Source organism: Hibiscus syriacus, unplaced genomic scaffold, assembly GCF_006381635.1.
Source record: "Hibiscus syriacus cultivar Baekdansim isolate YM2019G1 unplaced genomic scaffold, ASM638163v2 tig00113124_pilon, whole genome shotgun sequence".
Taxonomy (NCBI): Eukaryota; Viridiplantae; Streptophyta; class Magnoliopsida; order Malvales; family Malvaceae; genus Hibiscus; species Hibiscus syriacus.
In genome coordinates, this window is record NW_024063444.1 from 2,585,506 (window position 1) to 2,603,998 (window position 18,493).

General features: G+C 35.4%; 3 protein-coding genes across 3 annotated transcripts; 1 reads left to right on the plus strand and 2 right to left on the minus strand.

Moving 5' to 3' along the window:
• The first annotated feature begins 1,468 nt into the window (after positions 1–1,468).
• On the plus strand, positions 1,469–2,091 carry LOC120185585. The gene is made up of 2 exons (XM_039189761.1): positions 1,469–1,891; positions 2,004–2,091. Exons 1-2 carry the CDS (start codon positions 1,540–1,542, stop codon positions 2,018–2,020), a joined length of 369 nt encoding a protein of 122 aa, XP_039045692.1. The 5' UTR covers positions 1,469–1,539; the 3' UTR covers positions 2,021–2,091.
• A 1,623-nt stretch (positions 2,092–3,714) lies between these two features.
• LOC120185547 lies at positions 3,715–5,498 on the minus strand. Its single transcript, XM_039189730.1, has 6 exons — positions 5,302–5,498; positions 4,728–4,826; positions 4,530–4,638; positions 4,352–4,423; positions 4,208–4,213; positions 3,715–4,004 (listed from the first exon to the last, which is right to left on the minus strand). The coding sequence occupies exons 1-6, from the start codon at positions 5,481–5,483 to the stop codon at positions 3,885–3,887; spliced, it is 588 nt and encodes a 195-aa protein (XP_039045661.1). The 5' UTR covers positions 5,484–5,498; the 3' UTR covers positions 3,715–3,884.
• Positions 5,499–7,309: 1,811 nt separating this feature from the next.
• LOC120185556 (uncharacterized protein At2g33490-like) lies at positions 7,310–13,464 on the minus strand. The gene is made up of 11 exons (XM_039189738.1): positions 13,183–13,464; positions 12,235–12,307; positions 11,746–11,817; positions 10,992–11,053; positions 10,315–10,383; positions 10,147–10,175; positions 9,860–10,067; positions 9,525–9,749; positions 8,897–8,950; positions 7,733–8,750; positions 7,310–7,631 (listed from the first exon to the last, which is right to left on the minus strand). The coding sequence occupies exons 1-11, from the start codon at positions 13,294–13,296 to the stop codon at positions 7,621–7,623; spliced, it is 1,935 nt and encodes a 644-aa protein (XP_039045669.1). The 5' UTR covers positions 13,297–13,464; the 3' UTR covers positions 7,310–7,620.
• Positions 13,465–18,493: the final 5,029 nt, after the last annotated feature.

Consider the following 18,493-nt stretch of genomic DNA (forward strand, 5'->3'; position numbering starts at 1 on the left):
TGAAAGAACTCATGCAAGATATCTTTAATGGTCTCCATTTGTTTGCTCGAAGCTTTTGCGAATAGCACCATGTCATCGTCGTCGTCGAAAAGGAGGTGAGATTTTTTGTCCTTTTCTAGCCATTCTAATTTATCATTATAGTAGATTCAATTTATCAATTTCGCCCATGTTGTATTTTCGCATCAATTTAGCTTCGAAGTTGTTCAATTATATTATTCTATATTCTACTTCTAACTTAAAACCCTAAATTATAAATACTAAATCATGACTTTGTTACCCTTAAACCCTAAATACCAATTTAAAATTTAAAATTTAAGGTCTTAAGTTATGGGTAGGGTATAAAATGATGCAATTAAACAACTTCGAGACTAAATTGATGTAAACATACGATAGAGGCGAAAGTGATAAATTGAGTTTACTAAAGGGGGCAAAGGAGACCCTTCAGCCAAAAAATAATGAGCAGATGCAGCTGATTTACCTTCTTAACGTGTGATGGCATGGAAGTATTGGGATTAACAACTGCAACTTTTATCCACATTTGCATTTCTTCTGTATGTGCATACAAATTATGTTTTCAGCTGTAGTTGGTAATGTTAGTTTGATTTTTGATTACCAAATGACACTGGAACGCTGACCTGCCATTATTAGAAGCAAACCAATGTCTTACTCAATTCCGAAAGCAAGGAACTAGCAGCGTCGTTTCTGATTGTTAGGATGTAATTGAATCATTTTGAATGAATAAATATTTATCTTTAAATATGTACGTGTTTATTAAGAATTTTAAGATTTTATTTATTTATAATGATATGTTTGTATTTGTGTGTTTCTTTAATTTTTGTAATGTACTTGTTTAATGTTCAAAAATATATATTTACTTAGCATGTTCACAAACGCTAAATGAATATGTTCGTGCACGATTAAAAATCTAATCGTAAATAATAAACATGCTGCAAATTAAAATATTTATTATATATATATAATAATTAAATATAAATATTAATAATTATATCAGAAAGACGTAAATTAAGTATGTATGATTTTTTTAAAATATTTTTATAATTTGACTCATGTAGAGGAGTCCTTGGATCAGAAATCGCAATACTTGGGATCTTAACTTCAATTACTATTGGTGACTCAACCCACCCCACAGAAACAAAGTAAGAAACACAAGTGGATGTAAACAAACGAAAACCATGAGCTATAATAGAAGCAAGCAATGTATTCAATTGATAGAGTAATGGTAGAATAATATCTTCTTTTGCTTGTTGACTTAGACTAGCGCAGCATGATTCTAGTTGGTATGGATACTTAAACCATGGATCAGTTTCGTAAGATTGCTGCAGCGAACCAAAGACTTGTTCTCTGGTTCCACGTCCATTGTAATTCATGGAATTCATATTCATTTGCCTTTTCTCAATCTATTTGCTTTGGTATAAATAGTCGAGAAACGTCTTCGTTTGAGTTCAAGCTGTCGAGAAGCATTTTTGTTTGAGCTCAAGTTGTTGATCGAAAGTGTCCCTGCTTAATTGCATTGTAAAAATGGAAACCCTGGTTAAGTACATGTGCGTTCTCTCGTTTCTTGTGAGTATGACCATTGCAGGGCTCAACGGAGTCGAGGGAACCGGTTACTATTACGGTCCGTGTGGGAAACATGACATCGAGAAGGAGGCTGAGAAGTTGGAACCATGTGCATACGCAGCACAGCATCGGAGAGCCCCGGTTTCCGAGCATTGCTGCACCGTAATGGAGAAAAAGGTCAAGAATCCAGCCTGCCTTTGCGCTCTTCTGTTTTCTCAAACAGCATACAATGCCGGAGTGGGGCCGGAAATTGCAGTGACCATTCCAAAACGCTGCGACATTGCCGACCGCCCTGTTGGTTACAAGTGTGGAGGTACAAATCGCATACTGCATTACCTTTACTCGTTTTATTTTCAGTGCATAGTTAATGGCTTTATGGTGATTGTTTCAGCAATTGTAATGGAACTATTGTTTGTTTTTGGCAGCTTTCACTCTACTTTAACTCTGAAGACTCGTATCGGCAGTATTAGTTTATGTTAAACAACATCTGCACCTGTATGTTTCAATAATAAGTAAGATGTGCACTTGTTTCTTTAAATAATAATAAGTTAAAGGATACTTTACTTTGGATAATCAAGTAAAATCTGCATTTGTATGTTTCAATAATAAGTAAAATGTTTATGTTAGGCCATTGAATAATTTGAGACTGCAATTCTTTTTTCGGCCAATTGGGTTTGGAAAAACAGAATATTTTCTTTGCATAATCCAATACTAAAACTAAAAGCTAGAAACTTCCAATTTAAATTCAACGACTCAAGCCAATGGAACAATAGCAGGAATAAAAGGAAGAGGACAGCATCAGATTGGTCCTCTTGGTAATGGTGATGACATTGTTTACTAGTTCCTTCGAGGTGGCAAGTCATTACATCTCGTATCATTGACACACCGTCTCCTCATATGGTTTCCAATCATCTCCTCCACCAGCACATTACTATCATTTCTTCTTCTTCTTTTCTGGTTAAAAAATGGCTACAAGGATGAAATTAGAAAGAGCAATGATGAACAAATACATGAACATATTTGAAATTGAATTTAAAATCTTAGACTAGTACCGAAACGAAGTCGATTAGAATCAATCTTACTTACCAAATTTAGGGTCAAACTAATATAGAAAATTGATATTGAAGATTTTCAAACAAATGACATATTTCGGCCTAATTATTCGTATCAAACAAATATTAAATGAGGATCTACCCCTATTTTCTACCAATGACTCCTTAGCTGAAAATTAAATATATTTTTTAAATATTTAAATAAATAAACGAAATACTTTTCATTGTTTTAATTACATTCTAATTCTAACTTATAAAAAAATCTCATAATAACTCTTGTAAAAAAATTTATTATTAAATTATGTCACATTGAACATGTTGGTAAACCAATACATATATACAAAATATTAAAAATATATATACACAACCAGAACAAACCTTTTATGGATGGGATAGTTTAAGGGAATGTTTAAATTTCTAAAATAAAATATCAAATACCAAATAGAACAACATAAATATTCTTATCATATTATTTAACATCTTACTGATAATTTATTTTGGGTTTAAAACCAAATTCTGAATTGAATTAGTATTCACTTGATCCGATTCGTGTATCCTTCAACCACAATCTCAACTTTAGGCACGGCTAACCAAATTATGAATGCACGTTGTTTAGTTCCCCAGAAGCCAGAACCGACTCTGCTACCAAACAACCTAACTTGGTCCATGTCCGCCATAACCTACAAAATATTGTTCTCTTCGCCTTATTATCCTTCAATACTTTTGTCTGCATAAAACACCACACTGGATGAAAATGAGGTGATGCCTTAAATTCCACCACCAACTCTAACATAAAACTGTGATGGGAGAGATTCATGGCTCTCCTCCTCTTTAGGGTCATGGGCTCATGGCACCCGACCATCCGCATATATTCAACACAGCTGAGCCCTTTTCTGATGGCAGGACCAGCCGGAGTCCATGATCTCCAAACAGACATTACATTTCTAAAATCACTCACCATCTCTTATTCACTTCATTACGTCAAAACAAACGAACACTGAAAAGGTTAAATGTAAAAAGTTCTAAATTTTAAAACCGACACCGGACTAATTTCTTGCATTACCTGTTTCAATCAAGTCTAAGCTTCAGAAGTAAGAATTAGTTGATTCATCTTGCACTAAACTCATTTAATATCCATCTAATTATGAAATTCTGCAAACAAACAAGTTCTAAAACAACAAAAGCAATTTAAAAAAAACCTTTCGAACTGCGAACGGAAACTAAAGTCCGTGTATTCAGCTCAGCTACAAATCCTTAGCGCTTCTTCTTGCTTGCTTTTGCACCACTGGATTTTGATGGGGTAACCAACAGGTAGACGAAAAGAGCCACAATCGATATCACAGAGATTTGAGATCCATACTTGGCCAGCAATATCTGCACAAGATAATGCTCACATTAATTTTTGTTGTACTCCATAAAGCAGGCTAAAAAGTTTAAGAACTAAAAGGATGGCTCATCAAGGATCCATCAATATTCATTCGTTGTGTAAGAAGAAACACTAAACCACTACAAGTTAATCCCAGCAACAGATTTAGAAGCATGACTATTTTGAAAAATACAGGAATAACCATTCATACCTTAGCCTTCAGTATTTAGTCCCAGCCGATGAAAGATTAACAAAAAGAAGAAAAAAAAAACAGGCCTTAGTAACATGGAAAGAAGGATAAAGACATTCAATAAATTCGAATTCTTTACTTATTGTTATTCGAAACAGAACTTACCCAGTCAAGCTTCTTCTCGGGAGGTACTTCGGCAAGTATATCTAACGCCAAGAGTGAAGTTGAATATGCCTCCTAAAACACCGAGCAAATTAAAGCATCAAAGCTTGTTCACACTTTTTTCCCCTTTGCTTTGGCTTATATTTGAAGAATAGAAAATAGACTGTTATGGATCTCAAACCTGTGGAGCAGTCTTTGTGGGAATGCGGAAAGTGATAACTGCAGGGGCACCATAGAACATTCCTTGTCTTTTGGCCTCTAATTCAAATGAATGTGACAGAACACCACCACTGCAGATCGTAGAGTTTTGGAAAATTAATTAAAAGATATAATCCATAACAAAAAAATTAAATCGAATTAACAGAAACGAAATACTCACGCATCAAGTTTCTCCCATGACTGTGAAATATTACTACTGATGACATCAAATGCATCTTGGGGCCAGCTATGATCCACGAGAGTCACATCATATGCTGTCCTGAATTTTTTTCCAGAAAGATTTTCCTCAAGTAAGAAAAAAATCTTCACATAGGAGCATAGTAAAAGGGGAAAATATATGAAACAGGCAATATTTTAGGGAAGAAAAACATGCAAGAAAATAAAATAAAATTTCAAAGTAACAGTTCCAATTTTACCAGATTTGCATCCCTCTCAGATCCAAGTACCGAAAAAATAAAATAAAAAGGTCGATTTAAATCGACTTATTTTCTCTATGTTCTCTAAATTGAATCATCGGCAAAAACAAAGTAAAATTTGATCTTCTCTCAGACATGCAAATCAGATGCTTAGATGAAAAGCCTAAAACGAAACTGTGAGCTACATGAGATAGTAAGGATAGGTAAAATTCAGGCATAATCAATTCAGAGCTTCAATATTTCCATCTCAATGGAGTAATTAGAGCTCGATCGGAACTAAAAGGATAAAAAATGAATAAAATGAAAAGAAAGACGCACGAGAAGCCTTGGTTGTAGATGTCGATGGTGACGGAGACGCGTTCTGCGCCGGATTTGAGTCTAGTGAGCGATGCCTTCTTGTGAGCGATGATGAAGGGGGAGTCGCCGACGGCGGTGGCTGCAGATATCAAGAAAAGAGCAATGAATGCATTGAGCGGTAGATTTGCCATAAGCGTCGCCATGAATCTGCATCGACTTCGATAAGAAATGGAAGTAGTTAAATAAAGGTTTGCGAGAGCAGGATTCATCTATTTTGTTTGAAACGGTACCGTTTCGGTTTTTTACCAATATGGACGGAATAGATCCTACGGAACTATGATTTTATATATAACGACACTAAATCAGTAAATCCCATATGAAAATCTAGTTAAAAATCTTTTAAAGAGTTTACATAAAATGATTTTTAATGATTTTAATATAAAAATAAATGAATAAACTATACAATTTTTTTCTCTAAAGGTGTTTAAATTAAATTTCAGTTAATCTAAGTGTTTAACACTTTCATTTAGGTGCACAAATTGTTACCGCAATTAAATTTTGTTGTTAAAATATGTGTCGACTTTATAATTAAAATTTTATATTTTTAAAAAAATAAAATTTTTAAAATTACATGAGTCTGACATGTGTCACTTAACGATAAAATTTAATGTTTGTTAAGGTTAAGACACCTAAAAGTGTAACATTGGAAATGTTAGGCATATGGATTGATTGAAAAAAAAGTTTAAGCAACAAAATAAGAAAAATTGTATAGTTTGGACACTTAATTTTATAGTATGCATTTTTTAATTAAAAATTTACATAAAATATTGAGTTATTTTTAAGTATAAAATCAAGTCTGATCAGGATTAAATTTAGAGTGAAAATTTCTCAATTGGACCCGGTAATTGTATAACCATCCCTTATATATTTTTAGATAATTACAATAATATTTGTTTTTAGATTCTTTTAATTAAAACCCTATCTTACCAAATTATATATATATATATATATCGAGTCGAACGTAAATTTTTATCTTAAAAATTGAATCAAATTTCGAGTCATAAAATCTCTCTAAACTCAAATCGAATCGGCTGTCAAACAAAAAATATAATACCCAGATCGAACTCGAATCAATTAAAACTTAACCTAACTCGACTCATACCTATCCCTAAATATAATGTAGCGGAGTGCCTAAGTTTATACTTTAACAATGTATCAAATTCAAATTTGGATTTATATTTTCATGTTGTGTCTTGTATTTTTTTTCTATATAGAGGAGAGAAGTTACCATAATTGAATTTGGAAGTTAATATTAATTATGATTAAAGTGGTGTTTTCTTTATCAGTATATAGATTTTTGAATTTTTAAGTACATAAATTTAATTTCCCTTAAGTCCATTTCGTATCGGATGAAAATTAATAAATTCAAACAATGCAAGTCTTAGTAAATGCCTTCAAGCTATATAAACTGTGTTGATTCCAGGAACAGTTATACATATGAAAAGTTTCATCCAGTTAATTAACTTAATTAAAATTAAATGGCTTCTAATTCATGATTTTAAGAGATTCATGACAGAGAAAAATAGGTGATTTGATATTAAATGCTTAATAAAATATGAAATATTGTTTATGCATTTTCATAGTAAAAAATGTTCTTTGAAGCGAACGAAATAAATTTGACTGTTCTTGAATCCTGCAAGATAAATGCAAGTTTGAAACGAGTCTATCGAGTTATATTGAATTATCTTAGTGAAAAAAAAGGTGTTTTTCTCCTTAAAACATTCTGATTCGAATAATTACATTCACATGATAAATGTAAATTATCAATAAGCTAAGATAAATTTTAAACTAATATTATCTTATAATCATCTCAGACTATTTCATCTCCAAACCTTATGCATGACATTCATTGCATTTCGGTTCTCAGATCTGTTTTCCTAAATCAGGGCTTTACCCAAATGCTTTGTTTTCATTCATTCGCATGCGAAACAAAGAAGAAAAAAACTATGAAAAAGATTGAAGTTAAACATATTTCTGGGGCTTTTAACTAGCAAATCCCAAATCCTCTTTCCCTCTGGGTGCTTCCACAGCACAGCGTACGTCAAAGATCAAACAGCAAATACAATTTCCTTATGTGAACAATGGACAATATACGTGATAAACAACGATCACTGCAATCGTGGGAACTTCTTATCATTAATACTCAATATATATGCCAGCCTAATCAAGATTTGGGATCACACACTTAACTAACACATCGCTAAATCTCATATTTACACACCACACCTCACCTCACCTACTCCGGCTTTCTGGATAATGGTTCGACAAGTCGCAAATGAATCAGCTCCCGCCTGCATACACTCCAACATTATCTCACAAACGTATAAAACATGACAAATAGTAATGAACCGACTTGCAGGAAAAAGAAGTAATGGAATGAACCTCCAATTACCTCTGATTTGGTCAGAATGAGATGCCATTTCTGAAACACCGGGTATTGGTTTAATAGGAGTCAGCAAAGGCAATGCAACCTCTCCATCCTTGTCTGGAACTTGTGGAGCCTCCAAAAGCCCGGAAAAATGATTCGCCGATGCTCTTTGATTGCGAGAAGGCATAGAGAAACTTCGAGGTACTATCAAAGGTGGAGTTGGAAGACGAGATGCTCCACTTGCTGCCAGTGGAGGAATATGACTTGCAGAAAGTTCTTGATTTCTCGACATTAGTGAAGCATAGTGACCAACCAAGGAAGGAGGTTTAGCTGACTTGGCTGCTAAACTATCAGGAGGCCTCGGAAGCTCGTGAAGCTCATTTGGTCTGGGTGAAGAACCAAGAGGAGGCGATGTACTTGGGGATACTTTGAGAGGTGACAATGATCGAGGAATCGTTAAATGAGAAAATACAGCAGAAGCTAAATTGGGAAGTTCGGCAGACGGAATAGAACTGCTTCCCGATAAAACAGGCTTTGTTAAGAATTGTTTACTAGTTAACGGGCCAGATACAGCTTTTCTCTTTATATTTTTGGCTTCAGAAGAGATATCCAGCTGGGTAGATTCTTGACCTTCAGTCAAAGGTAGGGGTAGTTGCGTAGAGGTATTATTACTGTTGCTGTTCTTGGGAATTGACTCAGAATTCAAGATGGTAAACTCTGACGGTTGACCATCACCAGAATCTTTCTCACGGTTCTTTTGCTCTAGCGGGGAAGAATGCCATAAATTGTGTGGATGTCCAACTACACTTGTTGGTCTCGAGTGGGAGACGGAGCTAATTGTTCTTGAAGAAGATGCTAATGATGAATCATTTGGTGTTGGAAGGACATATGCGTTAGACCTCCTTGTAGATGACTGCAGCATCTGTTTTACTCTTTCAGCAGAATCAATCTTCCTTTCTGGAAATATGGGGGCTGAATGGCTACCCACTCTATGCTCCCTACTTGGTACCTGAATATCCCCATGGCTTTTCTCTGGGTTTACCTACAAGCAGACAGCAGAAAATAATATTTTAGGAACCACATATATACTTTAAGAACCACATACTGCAAGCATCAAAACTAACAAGTCAAAATTCATGATTTAAGAAAAAAAATAGGGCCAAAATTGACAATTGAGAAAAGATTCACCTCTGCATTTTCCATCTTTGAAGTTTGGGGAAATGAAGAACTTACTTCATCTACCTGAAGAATAAACAAACATATTTTAGGAATAAAATGTGCCAACACAGACGCACAGAAAAGGATCACTATAAAAGATCAATGTACAAAAAATAATGGCATCATTCCTCTCCTCTAGAACTAGAATGAACTGAACACTAAACTGGCAAAAATAAACTACGACTTGTGTGGAATTCTGGCTGAAGAAACCAATCTACTATGGGGTAAATAGGGATAAGGGAAAAGTGGAATATGACAAGTTTTAGACCTCATTTTTGCAAGGTGCAACTCTTGCTTTCAACTATAACAGCTTCAAAAATGGTATCATCCCCTTCCTCCAGAACTAGAGTGAATTGAACCATTAAACTAGCCAAAATAAGCTACAATTTCTATGGAATTCTAACCCAAAAAAAAAGCCATCCTTCTAGTAGTTAAAAATGGGGGGAAATAGGGGATAAGAAGATCAAAGTGAAATATGACAAGTTTTGGGCACCAAAATCATTTCTCCAAGCCTTTATGTTTAAGGGTGCAACTCTTGCTTATAACCAAACAACTTCAAAAATGAATTAATAAATTTACAATAGCGTAAGAATCTGACCTCCATTGAATTCCTTGATGCAGAAGTAACATCAACCCCCTTCTCATTTGTTCTATAGTCAAAACTTAATTCCCCCTCTTTGTTTGGGTCATAGGCAATCTCAGCTTCTTCCTCATCATTTTCAAGGCCGCAGAACTGGTAATCAATGTGTTGCTGTTCTGTAACTTGCCTAAGATGAGGCTCAATTGCCTCAAGTGTTTTAAGTCCTTTCCTAAAGAAATTCAACTGCACTCACAAGAGAAACAGAAATGAGAGGGAAGGAAGTTATCAGCATTGAACTTATAATAAGGCAGAAATCACTGACATGAGAAACTTTTAGAAATAAATTCAGAAACCTGAGCTGCATAGTGACGAGCAGCTTGTGTTACAAGACTTCTGGATTGACCTTGCTTCAAAGATTTCAATCGGAAAACACAAAGGGTAGCCATTTCATCGTATTCATCATGTGCTGTTTGCAACTGCTGCAAAGTGAAAGTTTCACCTTTTCCACCTTTAGACCTTCCTTTTTCTTTCTGTTGTGCCACCAAATATTCATAGACATTTCTGAAGATAATGAACCAGATTCAGAAAAAAGACTTGCATAGCCCAACCAAAATAAGCATGTAGAGAAAATGTGATCCACCTTTTTTCATCATACTGCCTCTTCATATCCTGCACCAGTATACAAGACAAAGGCCACTAAGCATGTTAGTTTCAACATAATATATACAAAGATAAAAGAATTATCAATGGCATGTAAGAAATAGTTTTCAAAATTTCTTAATTAACATAGATAATCAAGCAAACGAACCTCAACTGTCCTAAGCTCATTGAGAAATGACTCAGATGGATTTGTAATTGTCAGTAATATATGTGAGCGCTGAAGCACAACGAGCATCAGGAAGGCAAAGCAATAGGATTATTGGAATACACAACAGATAACAAATTTCTTGTAGAAGTCTATTTTATTCAATTTGTGAATAGACTAATGACATATTCGGCCTTCGAACTTCTAAAACAATGTCTTTTGGGACCTTAAACCTTTTAGCACCTCTTTTGACCTTCACACTTCTATTTTTTTTTTTTTTTTGTCAAATTGAACCAACTAATGGGAAAAGTAATGAACCTGTTTGGTTCTGTCAACTATTTTGTCTGTTTCCCAATACTGACGTCAATTATGTCTTTTTGCAAAAATAAAATATAATAATTTAAAAACAATAAAAATATTTTATATTTTAAAAAATTGTAAAAGAATATAATATGTATTTATGTTATTAAAAATTATAAAATCAGAAAAAATATGAAAAATTGTAAAAAAAGCTATAAAAATCTTCTACTTTTTCCGACAATTGAATTGGTTCAATTTCACAAAAAATAGAAGTTGAGGGCCAAAATAGGTGAAAAAAAACTTAAGGGCCAAAGTGATTTTTCTAAGAAGTTCAAGAGCAAAAGTGTCCTTAGGCCTTTGTGAATATGATTAACACTCACATAGTTATCCACAAGTTTTCGGAGTTCAAGCTGCAAGTTGCCCAACATTAACAGAATCCTCCCTGCAAATAAGTGCAATGTAATTACAGCAGAACCATTATATCACAATAACATGGGGCAGGGATACCATCTTCTGACATTCCCTATTCCACCAAAAAGAAGATAACAGTTGATGCCAAAGTATGCAAATGCATAGTTACTTGATGGCATTGTTTCCTCAATGCAGGATAAGTATCTTTATGCAATAAAAATCAAACATCAAAGAAACAGGATAGGATTGAAAAATTTAATGAAAGGCATGAACTATGAAGCCTAAGACATGGAATAAGGAACATCATTATCTGCCCTGCCCACTAAATGTTGCTATGTTCAAGTAGAAATTCTGATTCATTTCAATCTTTTCTTTCTTTTGGAGGAGGGATATCCAAGAGTGTAGATGTGCTCACGCAAATTGGAAAGGGATATCCATGAATACAAGTAAAAATGGAAGAGATAAGGTGAAACTCAAAAAGTAAATGACGTAACTTAGTTGTTTAAGATGTTGCTTGAACCAATTGGAAGTTCTACTACTACAGTACTACATGGGATATGCAGCCTCATTCAACAACATAGGAACCTTTCAAAAGAAATGGTAAATTCCATAATTTGGTTTAGCTTTACAAGTCTGTAAAATTTCAAGTTAAGTCTTCACAACATGTGCCTATTAATGATCAAACAGCCCAAGCAACTTAAGAAAGCAAAGGAATCTACTTACGGCTTTCTTCATCAGGTAGAAGTCTTTTTCCTTGCAGACAGGAGCCCATTTCTTGTAGTGACTCTGAGAATTCTGAATAAAATTCTTGTCAAAGGTATAATCATTCAACACCATGTTTCATAAAAGTTTAAGTTTCTCTGATTTTAGGTAATTAAACAGCTTGAGCAAGGTGGTCTTAGAATGGATGCAGGGTAACAATAAAAAAGAATTTTTTTTTGTGCTGTTTATAGATTCATATGGACTCCACATCAAGGAACATGTATGACTACACAACAGCTGATATTGAAACATTCTATAAGAAAATAAAAACATGATCATGTTATTTCTGAAACTGACTGTTTCTTCAAAATCCACCAGTTGCCTTTGGCTGGAAAAGCACCATATAACATTAACATGTAATTGGCATAGCCAACCTTTAGGTATACAAAGGGTGGAAAATCACAGCGATACCTACAATTAATCTGACAATATAACACATATTATGTTTACCATATGCACTGTTAGCTGTTGCTGCAGCTGCCAAAAGTAAGCTATCATAGCAATTTTTCATCTCTTGCATATCCTGTAAATGCAGCCAAATGAAAAAAGAAAAATCTATCTATAATCTTTCAAATTGACCAAAGATAACCTCCACGAAGCATTAGTCATTAAAGAAGAATGTTGTAAGTTGTCATATAGAAATACAAAAGCATAAAGCTATCACTAAATATTAAATCTAACAACTCATTTGCTACAAATAATAAGAAATAATAATTAACTGCTGAATTAACTAAATAAACAAAAAACATAAACAAAACAAAGGACAATGGATATTCAGAGTGGCAATGGTCAGTAAAGTCTTCAATTAATGAAAATTAATACCTATTTCAAATCATAGTCAATTTAGGGTTCCTAACAAGGACAAGAAGGTATAGGTATCTAAATTGGTGTATAGCATATTTCATAGCTAAAGCTTAAGAGTTTCTTTCACATAGGTATCTGGTACTCCACTTTCTTTCTACTTCGTTGTCTGGATTATGTTATTAAACCCATCTACTAAGAGCTCACACACTATTATTAAACACAGAAGCCTGCAACTTCTCTGTAGATATTCTAATCCGGATTTAGATTCTTCCAATCCTTAAGCAATTCATGTTTTCTCAACATAACCTAATGGATTAAAATTTCTACCCTTCCCCCAAAGCAATAATACTCCATATATATATTCTAATTTCTATGAAATTACGCTTTTGAAACTCGCTTCACTCAACTGAACTCGATCCATTCAATTACAGTTCAAATAACATGAAATCATTTCTACACTTTCAGAAATAGAAACAACAGGAGTCGATTCAGTTCCCAATTAACAAAGTAACCTTAATCTGCATTTAAATCCAACCAAAGCTCAAACATAACTTAAAAAGAGATAAGAAAAATGAAATAAATAAATAAAAGTACCTGAGCTGCCTGCGCGAGTTCGTCCAAACGAGCTGAGGATAAAAAATCAGATTTATCGTTTCCATCGTTCTTGTGAAGCGCAAATCTTCTAAGTTTACCCCACGAAGACTTCATTTCAAAAAGAAAAAGAAAAACCTAAAGCAATTAGTCAAACAAAGAGATGGAAAAAATCCGTGAGTTCCTTTCGTTTCCTCGGACAATCAAAATTTCCTGAGAATATTAAACGAAAATCCAAGCAAATTTCAATTCTGGAAAAACCCGGGCCATGGAAGAACCCGATTCACGCTCTAATTTTACACCCATTCCCTTGGAGCGAAGAGATTTTTTAAACAGGAGGATTAATTCATAAATTACTATTTTGCTACTGAAAATATTGGTTTTTTTTTTCGAAAAATTATCGGTGACCGGTATATTTATCGATCTAACATCGGTTAGATTATATTTCTCGATCTAACACCCGTAGCAGTAAAGCGCGTTCACTGCCCCGCGTATATGCTGATTTGACGCCACGTGGGGTATAGTGCACCCCTGTATCGTGCTATACGCTGACATGGCGTACACGTGGCTATAGCACCCCTGATCCGCGTTATACGCCACGTAAGGGTATAGCGCCGCCCCTACTCAACGTTATACCTGGATATCTGACAGAATTATATTTAGTGCAGACCATATACCTTTTATCTAAATAATTACATATAACGCGGTACAGGTACCATGCCTTATATGGTTATAAATACCCTTCACTCCCGGTTAAGTTTCTCACATCTCCTCACATCTCTCCTCTCAACTTATAAATTAATACAACAATTTTGTCGACGAGTAATAATTCTGGTAATTTTCTCATATTTGATTTAGAAGTTCGTGCGATTTTTCGTTATAAATTTTGTTATAATTTTTTTATTATACTTATTGTTTGTTATGATTATTTGAAAAAATATTATACTAATTATTTTCAATTATTTTTTGTGTTTATAAAATTGAAAAGCAGGAGCATGCGTCAAAATAGTTTTGTGGTGCAGATAATAATATAAAATTATATTATTTAAATTATTTACGTTGATGTGTAAAAAATTTATTGTGTTATATTTTCGTTCATATATAATTTATTTAATCAGGTTTGATTAAGTTGTTTTTTTACAGATATAATATTGCCGCACTTTTAAACTCAAAGAATGATGCGACTTTCAGCTATTGTTTATTATGATGGTAAAATTCGAGAAGATGAAACCGGCGTTGTTTTCGTATCAAATGAGCGTGTTAAAATATCATTCAAGAGAAACATAACTCTTGAGGAGCTGATAACGAAGATTTCGAGGAAGATTCATGTTGGAAGTAGTAGAAGAATGTCGTCGTTGCAGTACAGATTTCCAACATCATTGTTGCTATTAACTTATACAGCGTTCGAACTTTCGAACAATGATGATGTTCAAATGATGGTTGAAGCTCAAAGTAATTATTCATACGCCGCTATTGAGATGTATGCACATTTTGTTCAAGTGCGTGCTGTTTGGGGTCAATCAATAAGCTCTCACAATGGGTTGGCTGAACAAGTTGATCAAGTTGACAGCCTGACTGCAGTAATGTGTAATGATTTTAATGCCATAATGGGGAGACATTTATCCGCAACTCCTTACGATATGTACCGAGGTGGGTCAACGAACAATCCGTATGGCAACACCGCGTCCAGTTCAAGGGAAAGGCATTCATCTACAAATTTCTTTGATCATATGGAGATGCCATCGATGCAACCATCTGTGCAGTTTCAATTTGACACGATGGCTTCAAGCTCCAAGGGGAGGCATTCGACTGCGAGCTTTTTCGATCTCAATGTCGATATGCCTTCCAGTTCAAGGGGAAGGCTTGCAAGTAGTAGGTTCTTCGACCTAAATGTAGAGAGCATGGAGGAATCATCATCTCCACCAGAAGAACCGATTCGTGAGCCTGGTGCGGATGATGCTGAGACTGGACTATTCATTCACCAGAACCGTAATTCAACTCCGATGATGATGAGTTCCAGGAAATGTGGCACAAACTGACCCTCCTGCACACATGTATGAAGCTGATTATGGTGCAATGTACGGGCCAGAATTTGCGGATATGCCTCATCTCGATGACTATGGATATTACTCATCAATAAATAATGGTGAGTTATATTTAGGCATAGAGTTTTCAAGCAAAGAAGAAGCGGTGATGGCTATAAAAAATTACAATATTCGTAATTCTGTTCAGTCCAGAGTCAATCGATCGACGACCGAAAAATATGTATGTTATTGTGCCCGACGCGAAAACGGATGCAATTGGATGATTCGCGTATCGAAAATGAAGAGGAAAAACAACATATGGGAACTAACAGTATACAACGGTCCTCACACATGTTGTGCTGGAGGGGTCAACCAAGATCATCCCAACTTAGACTCTGAAATGATATGCCAAGTCATCATGCCCATGGTAAAAACAATCTCTCATATAACTGTTGCAGTGTTGATTTCAGCTATATAATAGCAGTATGGGTACACTGTCTCCTATAAAAAAACTTGGTTGGCAAAACAAAATGTCATTGTCAAACTTCATGGCGAATGGGATGCATCTTACAATGAACTTCCAGGTTGGTTTAGGTTGGTGCGGACGTTGAATCCTGTGACAATTGTGGACTTCGAAAGCTCCTATGCATACTATAATGATCGAGTTCTTCGCGATCGAAGCCAATTCTACCAGGGTTTTTGGAGTTACCCACAGTGCGTTAATGCTGCCAAATACTGCAAGCCTGTGGTCCAGATCGATGAGACTTTCTTGTATGGAAAATACAAGCAAGTTTTATTATTGGCAGTTATCCAAGACGACAATCACAATATTCTTCTAATTGCTTTTACTCTTGTCGAATGAGAAGATACAGATTCTTGGGTTTTTTTCCTCCAAAATTTATGTGCACATGTTATCACTAGGGAAAACATCTGTGTCATATCAGATCGCGGAGCTGAGATCAAAGTAGCAATGGAGTCTTTGGGTCCAATGTGACAACCACCCTTTGTCCAACATATGTATTATCTCCTACACATTGCTGCAAACTATCATGGAAGATACAAGAAGAATGATGAGCATCAATTAATTGTGCGCATGGGTAAATGAAACTGATGTAGTTTGTTTTCTTTCAATCGTTTTAATTTTGCAAAGAAAACAAGTTAGTAAGTTATACATTTTTTTATCAGGTTACGAATTACTTCCTCGAACGTTTGAATCAATGCTTCAAGATTTGTGGGCTAAGAACGAGAAAGGATACGATTACATCAGCCTCATCAATAAAGAAATGTGGATGAACGCATATGATGGTGGATATCGATATGGACAGATGATGACCAACTTGGCTGAGACAATCAATTCAACCTTAAAGGGTGCACGTCACTTACATGTAGCAGCTTTGGTAAAAACTATATATTTTTGTTTGGGGGCGCTTTTTGCAAAGCTCGGGGGGACAAGCTCAAACCTGGATGCAAGGAGGTCATGTCTATCACCCTAGATTAGTTGCAGATCTACAGAAAAAAATTGATGCATCAAATGGAATGTCTGTAACAAGCTTCTCTAGAAGGCATGAAATGTTTCGTGTCACAGAGTTGTCGCGACCTCTTCAAGGGATTGAAGCTGTGTCGTTAAGAGTAAATCTAAGGGACAGAACGTGCGAGTACGAGTTTTTTCAAGCTCTAAAGTATCCATGCTCTCATGTGATAGTAGCTTTCTCGCATACACGTCAATACTATAACCATTTTGTGGATCTCGTATACCTACTATCTGAAGTTTTTAAGGTATATGAATTTGAGTTTCCCCCATAGGTAATGACAAAGACCCTGATGAGGTTCAAGATTGGCTTCCGATTGTACCAAATCTGAGTTTATTGAGGGAGCGTGGTCGTCCAAAATCCAATTGAATTCATTGTGATATGGATATTCGAGAAAGATCTAGACAAGACAGAAGATATGGGCATTGTAGAAACCCAGGACACACTAGAAAAACATGTCCACTTCTATTGTCATCAAGTAACAATTGATGAGGAAATGATGTATTTGTTTATCAAATAATAATTCTTGTACTTTAATTTGCATTTACTGCAAGTTAATGTCATTCGATAATCGCTGACGAAGATTAAAAAACGAACACAATCATTAAATTTTATCAAACTAATAACAATTTGGTATTTGAATATAATTTTAAATACAACAAACTTACAATAAGAATTAAATGGTAAATAATAACCAAATTACAATAACTGATATTAAATGGTAATAAACAAAATTAACTGAATACATTAAAAAAAGCCCAACAAATTTAACAAAATAAAGTAAGTATTAAATGAGAAATAATAAAAAATTACAATTTAACAAAATAAAGTAAATACAAATATAATAAAAAAATCTATCGATGCCTGCGACGCGAATTTGTTCCGCAGGGCGGTGGCTGTCGGTCTCGAGGAGGATTTCTTCGTATCACTGGTTCTGACTCCTCATTGTCATCATCGTCATCATCATCGTCGTCGTCGTCGTCGTCGTTTTCATCCTGAGCAGGTACATTAGGTTGATGAGGAGCTGATGACGATGAAGCACCTCCATAGAATAAGGACCCTAGATGTGTATGACTAACTATCCCACCGACCTGCGAAAACTGGGAAAACTCATAAAACCCAGACATCGCTGAGTGTGAAAACTGTACAGGAGGTGTCTGTGCTGCGGCCATGGGTGATGAGGCTGAACCTGCCAGATATCCAGCATATGAATCCCAAGTTGGATCTGCAAAGGAGAGGTCATCTGTGATGGTGGCGGCGGCTGTGGCATCATATATGGCTGCGGCATCATAAATGGCTGCGGTGGCTGTTGTGGAGGTCCTACTGGTGCAGCTGAGGATGAACCGGAAGCACGTGCTCTCCGTCCACGAGTCGAGGGACGATGGTGCTGTGTCGGTAAACGTCTCTATCGACATCGCGGAAAGGTCTGCCCTCGTGTATCCTCAGGAAGCAGAAACGGTTTCCCGTTACTGTTGAACCACTCATAATAACCGTCAACAACACTCAAGAGGTCAAGTAAAATGGGCTCTCTACGGGGAAGGCACCGATGTCGATCCTCGCACATCACGACACACTCATGATGCCTCACCAGTCAATCTTTATATGTCTTGCCGCGTCTATCTAAGCTATGCAACTCGTCCATATTGCGAGGTGCTTCCGGAATTGGTTGAAAATAACCAAACTGTCGGAGCACGCGATCAGTAGAGTACCATTCGACAGTCGCATAACAGATCAGAGGGACCATCACCATCCAAACATCTG

Excerpts from the sequence above, each read along its gene's own strand:
- LOC120185585 (XM_039189761.1), top strand. The coding sequence starts at position 1,540 with ATGGAAACCCTGGTTAAGTACATGTGCGTTCTCTCGTTTCTTGTGAGT.
- LOC120185547 (XM_039189730.1), bottom strand. The coding sequence starts at position 5,483 with ATGGCGACGCTTATGGCAAATCTACCGCTCAATGCATTCATTGCTCTT. Across the intron at positions 4,827-5,301 it reads ATCTACAACCAAGGCTTCTC|GACAGCATATGATGTGACTC; the intron begins GTGCGTCTTTCT and ends AAAAAAATTCAG. Across the intron at positions 4,424-4,529 it reads CCACAAAGACTGCTCCACAG|GAGGCATATTCAACTTCACT; the intron begins GTTTGAGATCCA and ends TCGGTGTTTTAG.
- LOC120185556 (XM_039189738.1), bottom strand. The coding sequence starts at position 13,296 with ATGAAGTCTTCGTGGGGTAAACTTAGAAGATTTGCGCTTCACAAGAAC. Across the intron at positions 10,384-10,991 it reads GAAAACTTGTGGATAACTAT|CGCTCACATATATTACTGAC; the intron begins GTGAGTGTTAAT and ends GTTGTGCTTCAG. Across the intron at positions 10,176-10,314 it reads ATGAGCTTAGGACAGTTGAG|GATATGAAGAGGCAGTATGA; the intron begins GTTCGTTTGCTT and ends ATACTGGTGCAG.